Genomic DNA, 14,452 nt, shown 5'->3' with positions numbered 1-14,452 from the left:
AGATCAGAAACCATTTTTCAGTGGACAATGTCTTTAAAGGGACCTGTCACCCTAAGAAATAATTCAAAATCCTTCTCTATCATGCTAGTTGAGCAAAATAAACTTTACTTACACTATATAAATTATTTAATTTTTTTTCCCCTTCCCTCTTGGAATTTACAGTCACAGCCAGCAGCAGACCGGTGCCATTTTGTAATCACTGTTATTAAGGCAAGAGTTGAATTTCCCCCCCAAAATCGTATTCATTTGTCATCTGGGTGATATCTAGGAAGTGCTGAATGGAAAATTAAACTAACTGTAATTAAAAATCTGAGCTGTCGATCATATATTGCCTGCCCCGCCTCTATGCTCAGCTCAGATTTTTAAAAACAGGTATGGAGGATTTAATTAAAAAAAGAATTTGGGTTTCATGTTTAATTTTTAAAGGACTTTTATTATATAATAGACATATTATATAATGTTTAAACTATAAAGGAAAAACCTTAAATCTTACCTGCAGAGTCTCACCAGCTAGCTAGATGCCCAAATGTACACATACCAAAATATTTATTATTTCCTTAAATACCCATCTTTTTATTTAACACAAACTTTGACCATTGTTTATACTATATATAGCTTTGACCATAAAGGGAATGATCCTGGGCACAGCTGTGCACTTTTATATTTCTTTTATTTCATTTAAGAATTTCATTTTGGCTTTGGAAGTTGGCACATAAACCCTCAAGTGAATGACGGCTTGCTATTTGCATTTAATTTTTTATATTTTGGCAGAGTGTTTACTTGTGTTGGCATGATGCCTTGATAACTTTGGCACAGCTGACGCTAATCATTTAAGCCAGGTCCTTCCTGCTTCTGTTTTTTCAGCTCCTGCATTGATATGGCTTCCATATTAATCAGCACCTTGGCATACCTTAGATGCTTCCCTGGGTTTTGATCATTGCAACGCTGCATTTTTCTGCTATGCTTTTGCAAACTACATCATTTATTGCACGGAAATATAAAGCGTAAAAGAGATAGTGATGCTAAAACTAGACTGAATTTAATTGTTCGCACTTTAGTAATACATTAAAGGACATGTAAACCCCACACACAAAAATATAATCAGTGAACAGCCTCTTTAAAATCTTTCAATACCTGCCGCACTGGGTGTCCAGAGGTTAATAGTAAGGCAGCAACATCCCCTTAATCACTTAGATTTCCTACTCCTCCTGTAACCCACTCCCTCCCTCGGGAATTTGCTTTGGCTGTTGGCTTGTGGGCATGCTCAGTTGTTCTAAGCTCAGATTACTAAACACGCCCCCCAGTCTAGCAGCCAGTGAAGAGATGACATTGCTGGTTCCCATAGAAACTCAGCTCTTCAATTTTTTCTTCTCCCAACCTCCTCTCCTGAGCTCAGCTCAAACAAAGCAGAACTTTTATCAGACAGTTGTGCCTGTGTGAGCCTGTATTCCTGATGAAATGTATGCTGAATAAGGGTCTGTGTGTGTGTGTGGGCTGTTTGCAGATTTAAATGCATCTGATAATGTATCAGAGGGAAAATGGCCACCGGGTGAAAGCTGCTATTTGCTTTAGGAAAATGTGATGGTGCTGGCAAACGGAGGGGATATATGCAGTACAAATAATGCCATTTGGGTGGGGGAGATGTGCCCAACTGATATACATTGTAGGCAAATGTAGGCTTTACATGTCCTTTAATCAGTTCCATTAAAGAAAGCTATACCCCCAAAATAAATACTTAACCAACATATCATATTAGTGGTCTATTAAAATGTCTTACCAAACTGCAATATATATATATATATATATATATATATATATATATATATATAAATGCATAGAAGCTGCACACCATAAAAGGTGATAATACCTGGGTGCCTGTGCAGAGAAGTGGTTAACCAGGCATAGGAGTGACGGCACACGCAGGATTTACACACACAGTTGAGGAATTTTGCAAAATAAAAATCAGAGGTTTGTTTTGACCAACGTTGGTTTTGAGATATATCAGGGGTTCACAGACTTCCACAAACTCTAACAAGTAGGGAGGAGATACAACAAGGATGGAAGAAAAAGACAATTATCTGTGCTGAGCCCATGTTTACTGAAGAACCCCACAATCTAAGGCCCCAGGCAGTGGACTGATAATTGCTCAGATAACTGGGCAGCAGAATACCATTAAACTGAAGCGCAGTCAAGCTCATGGTCACCATGGTCAAATATACTTGCATATATCATTGTGTTTTATTTTATTAGAAAAAAAGTCTTAAATCTTTTATACAGGTTGCAATTAATAACAACGACCCATTTTGTTTTATGGTCCTTAGCTGAAAACACTGTTACTAACAGCGCTCTGGAAGAATACCTCAAGGAAAAGGAAAAGTATGAAGAACTCAGAAAGAAAAATTCGAACAAAGGGGTATCTAGGGAGCAACAGGTAATATTTAGCTGCATTCATAAATTATCATTTTCTGTTTGCATATGATCATATACAGTATTTCTGTTCATTTAAGGCAGCCCTTAGATAAGCCATTCATTTCATCCAAAAATATTTTTTGAATGTTTTTATTAGCATCAAATGACAAAACGTAGTCCGTACAACAACAGAAACAGAACATGTTTAATTAACATCATAAAAAGAGGATTTTGTCAGAAAATGGACAACGTTAAGTAGACGGTACTGAGAATGTACTGTATAAGTTGTGGGTTCCACCCATTTTAGTCTTTTGAAAAGGCATATTGTATTCAGTACACTGAATAATTAGGGGCACTGCTCCTGCATGTTTATTTCTATGGCACTTGGAGTTAATAGGTTGAGATAACACATCCAGCTAATCTTTTGCTTTTATTAGTTTGTGTTTTGCTGTTTGCCAAGATATATTTTATCTTATTATTAATATTTACATAAAATGTGCTGATATATTGCAGTGGTCTACAATGGATGTTATGTACATGGGTTTGTTTTCCACAGCCAGATCTTTTATTTACCCACTTCCTCCTAAATTCTTTGAGATACTGACACCATAAATTAAACCTATCATAAAATGGTCTTTGCATGCAATTTAGACTTTTGCCTTAAAAGTATTTGCCCAGTGCTTTTACATTACCCACTGATCCCCCATGTTCCTCTGTTAGGGGGCTGCCATATTTGTGCAGCTGTAAGCCGTTAGCATTAGAAGCTGTAACTGACAGGTTGAGAATGGACAGTCAGGTTGGCGAAACAGTCAGGTTTAGGATCTTTAAGTAACAATTACTTACAAAACCCTATCAGTGAAAAATGAAAAACATGACCTATAGGTAACTTTTAATGTACATGAAGGTTAGAAGAGTAGTTTGGGAGCTATCATGCAGTTATAAGGCCTTACATCTTTCAGTCAGCCAAAAGAAACTAATGATGGAACGACAGCTTTTCTTTCCTTCCAGTTGTTTAATTGTGTGGGTGATTGGCTTGACTGAACAGAACAATATAAAGGTAACCATACAAACATATGGCCTCTTGTATGGTTCCCATATGTTCCCAACAGGGGCCACTTTGAGTACCATACATTTCTCCCCCTTGTATGCCCACATTAAGGCAGGAGAGTTTTCTATGCCCGTACTCCTCTACTGGAATATTTAAATTGCAGTGAAGCCTATTAAGTTTAGTTTGGACTTTAAATATTTAGTAGAAAATTTTTCTTGTTCACTTTCAGACATTAGCTCTTCTGGATCGATTCAAATCAAAGCTCACACAAGCAATAACTGAACCACCAAAAGAGGAAGAAGTGTCCAACATAGATGAAGATAATGATGAAGGATGGTATGATTTATTTTGATATACTGATTGTTGCCCAGGGTTTAGAACCTTTATACATGGTTTTATTTTTATTTTAAAACACTTCACACCTGAGTAGCACAAAGCTTTACCAGTGTGTATGCTTACACATTGACACATATTTGCCCGCTGATTTCCATTATCTTCTCAAAATAATAACAAAACAACCATGCATTTTTCTGCAAATATGTTTTTCAATGTACCAGAGTAGTGTGCACATTTGTCAACCCTGAAGAATCCTGTCTTTATAATTTGATACACAGGCCACAGTTTGAGGAACAGAGAAATAGTACATTCATTGGTTCATGAGCTTTGCCATATATGATTTGCATGCATGACATCTAACCTTTCTGCTAGAATCTGACTTCTAAACAGTCCTCTGATGTTTCTGATTTTAATTTGAAGCAAATGATCCTGACCTCAGTCATCTGACAGAAGTGCAGCTTCAGCCTGTAAAATCATATAATTGTAGAAACAAGCAATAACGCTGTAAAATGGGTGTGGAATACACTTCTTGACATATCTAAATAGATGCCCCCCTTTTCTGCAGAAGCTGCCGATGGGCATCAGTACTATATACATTTGGATAATAAACAGATATATGGAAACAATGGGCTTCCTTCAAGAGGAATTGTTGATGAAATTGGATATCAGATCTTTCAAGAAATAATAGCTTCCAAGTGACATGGGCAGTCACAGGTAGTTTAAAGATCAGAGGAATATCTTCAATCCCATTATTACGGTCTAAATTCATCTCTTACTATGAGCGTTCTAACTGCAAGGGAAATCATAAAATAAGCTAAAGGTCAATGTATGTAAGATACACTGGCAATTAATGGAACAAAAATGGGTGGAGATGAGTGTAAGATACTAAACGAAAGATTTCAACCAGCAGTCTAAATTATTGAAACCATATAAAACTACAAGTATGGGACCTGTTATCCAGAATGCTTGGGACGTGGGGCTTTCCGGATAATTTCCATAATTTGGTTCTCCATACCTTAAGTCTACTAAAAAATCATATAAACATTAAATAAACCCTATAGGATTGTTTGCTTCCAATAAGGATTAATAATACCTTAGTTGGGATCAAGTACAAACTACTGTTTTAATATTAGAGAGGAAAAAATGAATCTAAAAAAGTAAATTATTTGCTTAGAATGGAGTCTACAGGAGATGGCCTTGTTAAAGAGTTTCTAAATAACGTATCTCATACATGTACTAATGTTGATAAGAATGTACTGCGCTTAAACCTGCATGACAAAGTAGGCAGTAAAAATTCCGAACAACCTCTCTTCCTAATTCCATACAACAATATGCATGAGCTGCTGATTGTCTACATGTTTTGTTTTGGTTATGACTTTTCACCTAAGCTGCATCTGTGCAGTTCGTCCCAAAAGAGCCATACAGATGGATAGAAGAAAGAATAGTACAAGATAAAGTTAGTTTTCTTGCTATTAATGACAAACAATATTTAATTGTCTTTGAGATATTGTTTGCTTCTTTTAAACTCACCACAGTTATTTGCTGCACTACAGATGCCCATACTTTAAGAAAATGCAATTGCATTAAATTTGATTAAATTCCTGATTGGACAGTTGGGACTTAAGCATTACCCTCCAACTAAGAACCGCAATTCATGACCTATTAACAGTAGGGTTCACCCTGTGTTGTGCTTTACAAATCAAGACTCCGCTGCTAAGGCTGCACAGTGCATTTTGATTCTGATTACAACTTTTTAATCCACTATGCAACAGCTGTCAGTGGGAGAACTCCAGGCATGTAGACAAAAAGAGCTGCCAACTTGTTTGGCGATACAGAAAATAGTGTTGATTTTTTATTTCATCTGTCTGGTAAGTAATGTATAAATAATAAAACCGCTCCATGTTGAGTGGTGGTGCTCATGGAACCATTGATCCTGATGTTCTACTTGATATGACTGATGGATTTTTAGAGAGGAATTTAATTTTGGAATCCTAAAGTTTGTAAAAGAAATATTATCTCGTAAACAGTATGGTGAAAGCGGTTCACTTTGAAATTAACTGAAGATATGACCCAAGGTATTCGAAAATGTTTTTTTTGTCATATTTATCTTTGTTCTGTCACCCTCTGGTTAGGAATGAGAACATTTACCTGGTTGCTTGGGTGACTCTTGTCCAGGTAGTGATTTGAAGGGGAGACCAGAAGATGTATTTGAGAGGGTTTAACAGAAACCTGATCTGATCTTTGGTTGCACGGATCCTGCCTAAAGAAAGCAGAATTGAAAAGCTGAAGTCCAGCAAGACCAGTTACAACTTGTCACAAAATATCGTGTCCACATAATACATGTCTGGATAATACTAAAAGTTCATTTTAATGCAGACTGCATTGATGGACTTGTATATATATGCTGTAGATAATCCTAAACGATAGGACTGCTTATTTTAATTTCCCAAGTCAGCCTTATACCCTACATTTTAAGCATTTTTATAGATCGAACTCAGCCAGTTTATTGTGTGTATGCAAAGATCAGTAACTAACTTAATGAAATGTGCAAGTCTGTTTTCTGAAATTTTACTTAAGGCCTAACACAGCTGTTTGTTTCCATATTCCATTCCAGGCCTGTTTTCACCAGGCTCCACTGCAGAGTACTGAAAGTATCACAGTTATAAAAATACCACCACCTTACCTTTATTGACCTTGAATGTCTGTCTATGCTATAATTATTTGGACGCTCATGGTGGTTTCTTTGCTATGGTACATTGCAGCACATTAGGTATAAAAACATGATGTGGGAAGTATGCCTAATAGTGGAATATTTAATTTCCCAAGTGTTTGCTAAAGAATGTGTTGGAACTTTGTTATGCTGAATGTTGGCTTCAGGGAAGCAGGGGACCAGATGGCCAACTTTTCTGGTCATATCCAAGTATGTTGTCTTTAGTGATAATTAAAGCTCAGTAATTAGTTAAGTATGCTGAAATCAGATGCATTTTTAAGATCCTGGCTCTTGAGAACCTTGCTTAAATTTCACCTCAATAAGCACATCAGATCTATCTGGCATTTTTCAGGCGAGTCTTTCACAGTTTTGGTGGAGGCACCCATTAGACAGAACATTTTTCATGTAACTCTCAATATAAATTAGTATTATTTTTGTAAACGATGAAGACTTTAATGGGATCATATATTGTAAGCATATTAATAACACATTACTAGATCATTTGAAAATTCAGGGACACGTTTAATAAATATAACTTGATGGGATGGGCAGATGGCAAAATGATTGCATTTCTAATTAAATGCAGTCAGTGCAACCCTTGTAGCTGGATTGTGTTTTTTCTGTTTTTTCACATGACTGGTAACTTTATAATATGAACAGAGAGCATTATAGCCTTTGGTTGAAAGGGGAACACCCTGCCTTTTGCACACAGTAGTGCCCTTAAAGCGAAACTTGATGTGTGGTGCTACGTCCAACTATATTGTAGGTAGCTTGTTCATGGTGCCATTGCTTTAAAACACGTTCCTGGGGTGCCAAGGGCTGTTGTTGGCTGTTTGGTAACCCCTGTATGGACTGGCAGCCTACAGAAGGCTCTGTTTAGCGATAGACCTGATTTTTATGCAACCAAAGCCACAAAGCTAAGAATTCAAAAATAAGCACCTACTTTGAAGTCACTGCAAGCAACACCCAAGGGGTTGGCGAGGGACATGTTGCTGGCAAGCCACTGGTTAGGGATCAGTTGTTTAAAGTAAGGTAAGATTGCCACTTTTTGCATATTAATGAACCTTCTGCATGACCCTGCTAATCTCACAATACAGCATTTAAAATAGGAGTCACTTTAAAGTGAAAGCATTAGTGGAAACACACAAGAAGTATTGCTTCTATCTCATTGTACACCCTATGCTTTATAGGGAAAAACCAAGAGCTACTAGCAGCTCCTGGCAATACCCTGCCATGTTGTGGCACTGTCAGTATTGTTTCCTGCACCCATTGAGCTGACCAAAAGCAGTGTTAATAGCTTTCCACATATATATATTTTCCATGTTAAAAAAAAAAACATAATTCCGAAAAGCACAAGGCAGTAAAAACATAAATGGTTTATGAACATACCATATCATGTCTTATGCACCATGTTTTATCTTTTAACAGTGTTACATTTTTCTTACATATCTTAAGAAATGAAGAAGCTTACTCAAAACAAAAATCCAGACTTATATACTCTAAAGACAATGTGTATTTTATCAAAATGTTCCTTTAAAAAAATCTGCATTCACGCACAAACACATTTATTCATTCATATTGTATTCATTTCATTTTAGCACTGCTATCATCTTCTTCTCTGGCCAACCTGTGGCTTTCTGGCTGTAATTCATGTCATTCTCAGAATTCTGATGGTTGTCTGTAGCTGGCAGATGGTCTGTTTTGTTTAGAAATTACAGTTCTCCTTTACTTGGCACACCATTGCCTTTATACCTTTAACTTGGATGCTGTGTTTACTTGTGTCATACCAGGCATTTTGAAACATCTAGAAGTATTCAAGCCCTTTTCCCCCCTATTAAAAAAGGGCTAGAAATCCGATTCTTTTGTAAACAATGTGCATGGTGTTTGCTAATCATTCCCAGATTGTTCTGCCTAACATGGCATTTGGGGAAGTGTTATTAGCAGATTGCGAGTGTGATACAAAACGAAAAGCTTTTTACATTGAAACGTCTGAAGGATCCTTATAAGGCTGCTGCCAGATGCTGTGGAATTTTGTGGCAGTTCTGAAGAAGTGATAACATATACCTGTCTGCAAGTCTGCAGCCGCAGAATCAACTGTCAGCCACAGACATCCTGACTTCTCAAATTTCCTTCACAGTGGAATCATTCCGTAGTCATGGATATTGCCTAACCTTTTCTGGGTCACTGGGATATTTATCATGCATACATAGAAAGGGTATTCATACACGCACACACCCTGCAGTCATGAGTGCTTGCTTGCCTGAAAGGCTTGGATGCAGGAGGATACATTCATGGATTTGATACAAACACCCCTTTACTGGATGACTAGTCTGTTACAGACTAGTCACATATATACTAGTGTTTCAAAGTTGATCACCCAGAAATGTGCATGTTCTTGTTTATTCACCAAGGTAGAATTACATTGATCAGAAATTGTCATCAATACATTGACAGTCATAACACTTACATTTCATAGTATGGTCTGCTTATCAAACTTTGCATCCACCATAGAATCCTCCATTTGTCTGTAATTCCAGCTCTGCAGTCAGTTTTTAAAAACATTTAGGGTACATTTTAACTCATGTTCTTCCCAGAGGTCACTTGGCTTGTAGTGTTTTTTGCTCTGCCTTTATGGTGAAACTCTTCCCACAAGACTTCAATAGAGTTGAGGTCTGATGATTGTGGTGGCCAGTCCATCAAAGTCTGTACAGGTATGGGACCTGTTATCCAGAATTCTTGGGACCTGGGGTTTTTCCGGATAAGTGATCTTTCCGTAATCTGGATCTCCATAACTTAAGTTTGTTAAAAATAATTTAAATATTAAATTAGCCCAATAGGCTTGTTTTGCCTTCAATAAGGATTAATTATATCTTAGTTGGGATCAAGTACAAGGTACTGTGTTATTACAGAGAAAAAGGAATCATTTAACCATTAAATAAACCCAATAGGGCTGTTCTGCCCCCTATAAGGGGTAATTATATCTTAGTTGGGATCAAGTACAGGTACTGTTTTATTATAACAGAGAAAAGGGAGTCATTTAACCATTAAATAAACCCAATAGGGCTGTTCTGCCCCCTATAAGGGGTAATTATATCTTAGTTGGGATCAAGTACAGGTACTGTTTTATTATTACAGAGAAAAGGGAGTCATTTAACCATTAAATAAACCCAATAGGGCTGTTCTGCCCCCTATAAGGGGTAATTATATCTTAGTTGGGATCAAGTACAGGTACTGTTTTATTATTACAGAGAAAAGGGAGTCATTTAACCATTAAATAAACCCAATAGGGCTGTTCTGCCCCCTATAAGGGGTAATTATATCTTAGTTGGGATCAAGTACAGGTACTGTTTTATTATTACAGAGAAAAGGGAGTCATTTAACCATTAAATAAACCCAATAGGGCTGTTCTGCCCCCAATAAGGGGTAATTATATCTTAGTTGGGATCAAGTACAGGTACTGTTTTATTATAACAGAGAAAAGGGAGTCATTTAACCATTAAATAAACCCAATAGGGCTGTTCTGCCCCCAATAAGGGGTCACACCTTGTGTCTCAACCACACCTTGTGTCTCAAACCTTTCTCCTTGTAGATTGTAAGCTCTTTTGGGCAGGGCCCTCTTCACCTCTTGTATCGGTTATTGATTGCTTTATATGTTACTCTGTATGTCCAATGTATGTAACCCACTTATTGTACAGCGCTGCGGAATATGTTGGCGCTTTATAAATAAATGTTAATGTAATGTAATGTAATTATATCTTAGTTGGGATCAAGTACAGGTACTGTTTTATTATTACAGAGAAAAGGGAGTCATTTAACCATTAAATAAACCCAATAGGGCTGTTCTGCCCCCCAATAAGGGGTAATTATATCTTAGTTGGGATCAAGTACAGGTACTGTTTTATTATTACAGAGAAAAGGGAATCATTTAACCATGAAATAAACCCAATAGGGCTGTTCTGCCCCCAATAAGGATTAATTATATCTTAGTTGGGATCAAGTACAGGTACTGTTTTATTATTACAGAGAAAAGGGAATCATTTAACCATGAAATAAACCCAATAGGGCTGTTCTGCCCTCAATAAGGATTAATTATATCTTAGTTGGGATCAAGTACAAGGTACTGTTTTATTATTACAGAGAAAAGGGAATCATTTAACCATTAAATAAACCCAATAGGGCTGTTCTGCCCCCAATAAGGGGTAATTATATCTTAGTTGGGATCAAGTACAGGTACTGTTTTATTATTACAGAGAAAAGGGAATCATTTAACCAATAAATGAACCCAATAGGGCTGTTCTGCCCCCAATAAGGGGTAATTATATCTTAGTTGGGATCAAGTACAGGTACTGTTTTATTATTACAGAGAAAAGGGAATCATTTAACCAATAAATGAACCCAATAGGGCTGTTCTGCCCTCAATAAGGATTAATTATATCTTAGTTGGGATCAAGTACAAGGTACTGTTTTATTATTACAGAGAAAAGGGAAATCCGTTTTAAAAATTAGAATTATTTGCTTATAATGGAGTCTATGGGAGATGGCCTTTCCGTAATTCGGAACTTTCTGGATAAGGGATCCTATGCCTGTACTGTCGTCTTGTTTGTAGTGATGAGCAAAATTTTTTACTAGGTTTCGCCACAAAAAAATTTTTGTGGGCTATTCCAAACTTTTAAGTAACTAATGAATATGCAGACTGCTTAGAATAATAACTGGATCAGAAATATGTGTAGCAGTAATCAAAACATCACCAATTTTGCCCCTTATGACATTTACTTGAATAAGAGAAAATGTTTGCAATCAGCAGCAAAAATTTGCAAAACGCATTGAATGGGTATTGCGTGGGTATTCTTTCCCATTGACTTTTTCTATAACGCACAACTTTTTGTTTGATTTTTTTTGCAGTCATTTAAGTCTATAGGCATATTTTTCACGGCAAACCCTGGCAAAAAAGTTCACTTATCACTAATAGGATTATTATTATAGGGTTTCCCATCTTTTTTTATAGGAAATCCATTTCTCAAGTAGAGTATGCCAGCTTAAAGTGGACCCGTCACCCAGACATAAAAAGCTGTATAGTAAAGTAAAGTCATTTTTTTATTAACACATCTATACCCATTATATAAGCATTTAAAAGTCCCAGCTGTCAATCATATATTGCCTGACCTGCCTCTATGCCTTAGGCATAGGGGTGGGGCAGACAGTTGCTGTCACTTTCAATTCAGAACTTCTTAGATGTCACTGCACTCCTCACATTCCCCCTCCCTCCTTGCCATCTAATTTTGTAACCAGTGTATGGATATGGCTATCAGGTCCCCCCATACTGGCACAGAAACAAGATTTTGGCAGGATGCACAGCTTGCCTTAAAAACAGTGTCCACAAAATGGTGCCTGCCTGTTTTCTGCAATGGTGAATTCCAGTGCTGAAAGAAATAAGTTTCAAAAAATGTATATAGTGTAACTGAAGTTTATTTTGCTTGACAAACACAATAGAAAACAATTTGTAATTATTTCTTAGGGTGACAGGTCCCCTTTAAGCCACCACAATGTGCAATATCACGGTACTCGTCTGTCTCTCTTGGATCACTGTCTCTCCATAGAATATACTATGTAAATACAGGTATGGGATCTGTTATCCAGGACCTGCTTGTTGTGATGTATGTATGTATGTATAACTTTACAGGTCCTTTTCAAAAAATTAGCATATTGTGATAAAGTTAATTATTTTCTGTAATGTACTGATAAACATTAGACTTTCATATATTTTAGATTCATTACACACAACTGAAGTAGTTCAAGCCTTTTCTTGTTTTAATATTGATGATTGTGGCATACAGCTCATGAAAACCCAAAATTCCTATCTCAAAAAATTAGCATATCATGAAAAGGTTTTCTAAACGAGCTATTAACCTAATCATCTGAATCAACAAATTAACTCTAAAAACCTGCAAAAGATTCCTGAGGCTTTTAAAAACTCCCAGCCTGGTTCATTACTCAAAACCGCAATCATGGGTTAGACTGCCGACCTGACTGCTGTCCAGAAGGCCATCATTGACACCCTCAAGCAAGAGGGTAAGACACAGAAAGAAATTTCTGAACAAATAGGCTGTTCCCAGAGTGCTGTATCAAGGCACCTCAGTGGGAAGTCTGTGGGAAGGAAAAAGTGTGGCAGAAAACGCTGCACAACGAGAAGAGGTGACTGGGCCCTGAGGAAGATTGCGAGAGAAGGACCGATTCCTGACCTTGGGGGACCTGCGGAAGCAGTGGACTGAGTCTGGAGTAGAAACATCCAGAGCCACCGTGTACAGGCGTGTGCAGGAAATGGGCTACAGGTGCTGCATTCCCCAGGTCAAGCCACTTTTGAACCAGAAACAGCGGCAGAAGCGCCTGACCTGGGCTACAGAGAAGCAGCACTGGACTGTTGCTCAGTGGTCCAAAGTATGTCATTCGGAAATCAAGGTGCCAGATTCTGGAGGAAGACTGGGGAGAGGGAAATGCCAAAATGCCTGAAGTCCAGTGTCAAGTACCCACAGTCAGTGATGGTCTGGGGTGCCATGTCAGCTGCTGGTGTTGGTCCACTGTGTTTTATCAAGGGCAGGATCAATGCAGCTAGCTATCAGGAGATTTTGGAGCACTTCATGCTTCCATCTGCTGAAAAGCTTTATGGAGATGAAGATTTCATTTTTCAGCATGACCTGGCACCTGCTCACAGTGCCAAAACCACTGGTAAATGGTTTACTGCCCATGGTATTACTGTGCTCAATTGGCCTGCCAACTCTCCTGACCTGAACCCCATAGAGAATCTGTGGGATATTGTGAAGAGAAAGTTGAGAGACACAAGACCCAACACTCTGGATGAGCTTAAGGCCGCTATTGAAGCATCCTGGGCCTCCATAACACCTGAGCAGTGCCACAGGCTGATTGCCTCCATGCCACGCCGCATTGAAGCAATCATTTCTGCAAAAGGATTCCCGGCCAAGTATTGAGTGCATAACTGAACATAATTATTTGAAGGTTGACTTTTTTTGTATTAAAAACACTTTTCTTTTATTGGGCGGATGAAATATGCTAATTTTTTGAGATAGGAATTTTGGGTTTTCATGAGCTGTATGCCACAATCATCAATATTAAAACAAGAAAAGGCTTGAACTACTTCAGTTGTGTGTAATGAATCTAAAATATATGAAAGAATAATGTTTATCAGTACATTACAGAAAATAATGAACTTTATCACAATATGCTAATTTTTTGAAAAGGACCTGTATTTATAAAGCGCCACAAGGGTACGCAGCGCTGTACAGTATTACAGAATACAAAATTACATACAGGGAGGACGAGTGATATAATAAATACAATAAATACATATATGTATATATATATATATATATATATATAAGTGCCATGTGGTATGAGACACAGTAGGAAGGAGGTCCCTGCCCCGTAAAGCTTACAATCTAAGTGTAGTTTATACATATATGTTCATGCTGTCCTGTTTATACCTTGCTATGACAATGACTACTGCTGGTTTGGAGAATTTTTTTACTTGTGGACAATGTGTGTTTCCCTTGAGAAAGGTCACTGTTTGAGGTTGAAACATTGGGCTTCGAGGTAAATAAAACTTTTAAGACCCACTGATTGCTGTACTTTGGACACATACGTGTGTATATAATATATACAAATCCTATAACCTCTTATCCTGATAATTCAAATTTTTTATACTGTTTATACTAAACTGCATTGTTTATTTGCCCTTCTTCTTTATTACTAGAAGCTAACCATACCTCTCAATGATGGCATCTTTTCCACTTCTTTTTCTCTTTTTTTTTTTTTTTGTGTGACCTTAATTTCCTTTAAATTTGTTTCTTTGTTCTATGGGAAACCTGCTACTTACCTTATCCGTCTGCCTAATAAGTCAAACCCGTTGGAATATAACAGAAAAAAAATCCATATAG

General features: G+C 37.3%; 1 protein-coding gene across 1 annotated transcript in view; it reads left to right on the top strand.

The window, feature by feature from the left end:
• cwc27 (CWC27 spliceosome-associated protein) overlaps window positions 1-14,452 on the top strand; it is a 93,200-nt gene that overhangs the window by 58,573 nt on the left and 20,175 nt on the right. Inside the window, exons 13-14 of the mRNA XM_002934195.5 lie at window positions 2,322-2,431; window positions 3,687-3,793. Coding sequence (XP_002934241.3) covers window positions 2,322-2,431; window positions 3,687-3,793 — 217 coding nt within the window. The remainder of the gene's footprint in view (window positions 1-2,321; window positions 2,432-3,686; window positions 3,794-14,452) is intronic.

The sequence above is a fragment of the Xenopus tropicalis genome, chromosome 1, assembly GCF_000004195.4.
Source record: "Xenopus tropicalis strain Nigerian chromosome 1, UCB_Xtro_10.0, whole genome shotgun sequence".
NCBI classification, from domain to species: domain Eukaryota; kingdom Metazoa; phylum Chordata; class Amphibia; order Anura; family Pipidae; genus Xenopus; species Xenopus tropicalis.
This window is presented reverse-complemented; position numbering and strand designations above follow the sequence as displayed.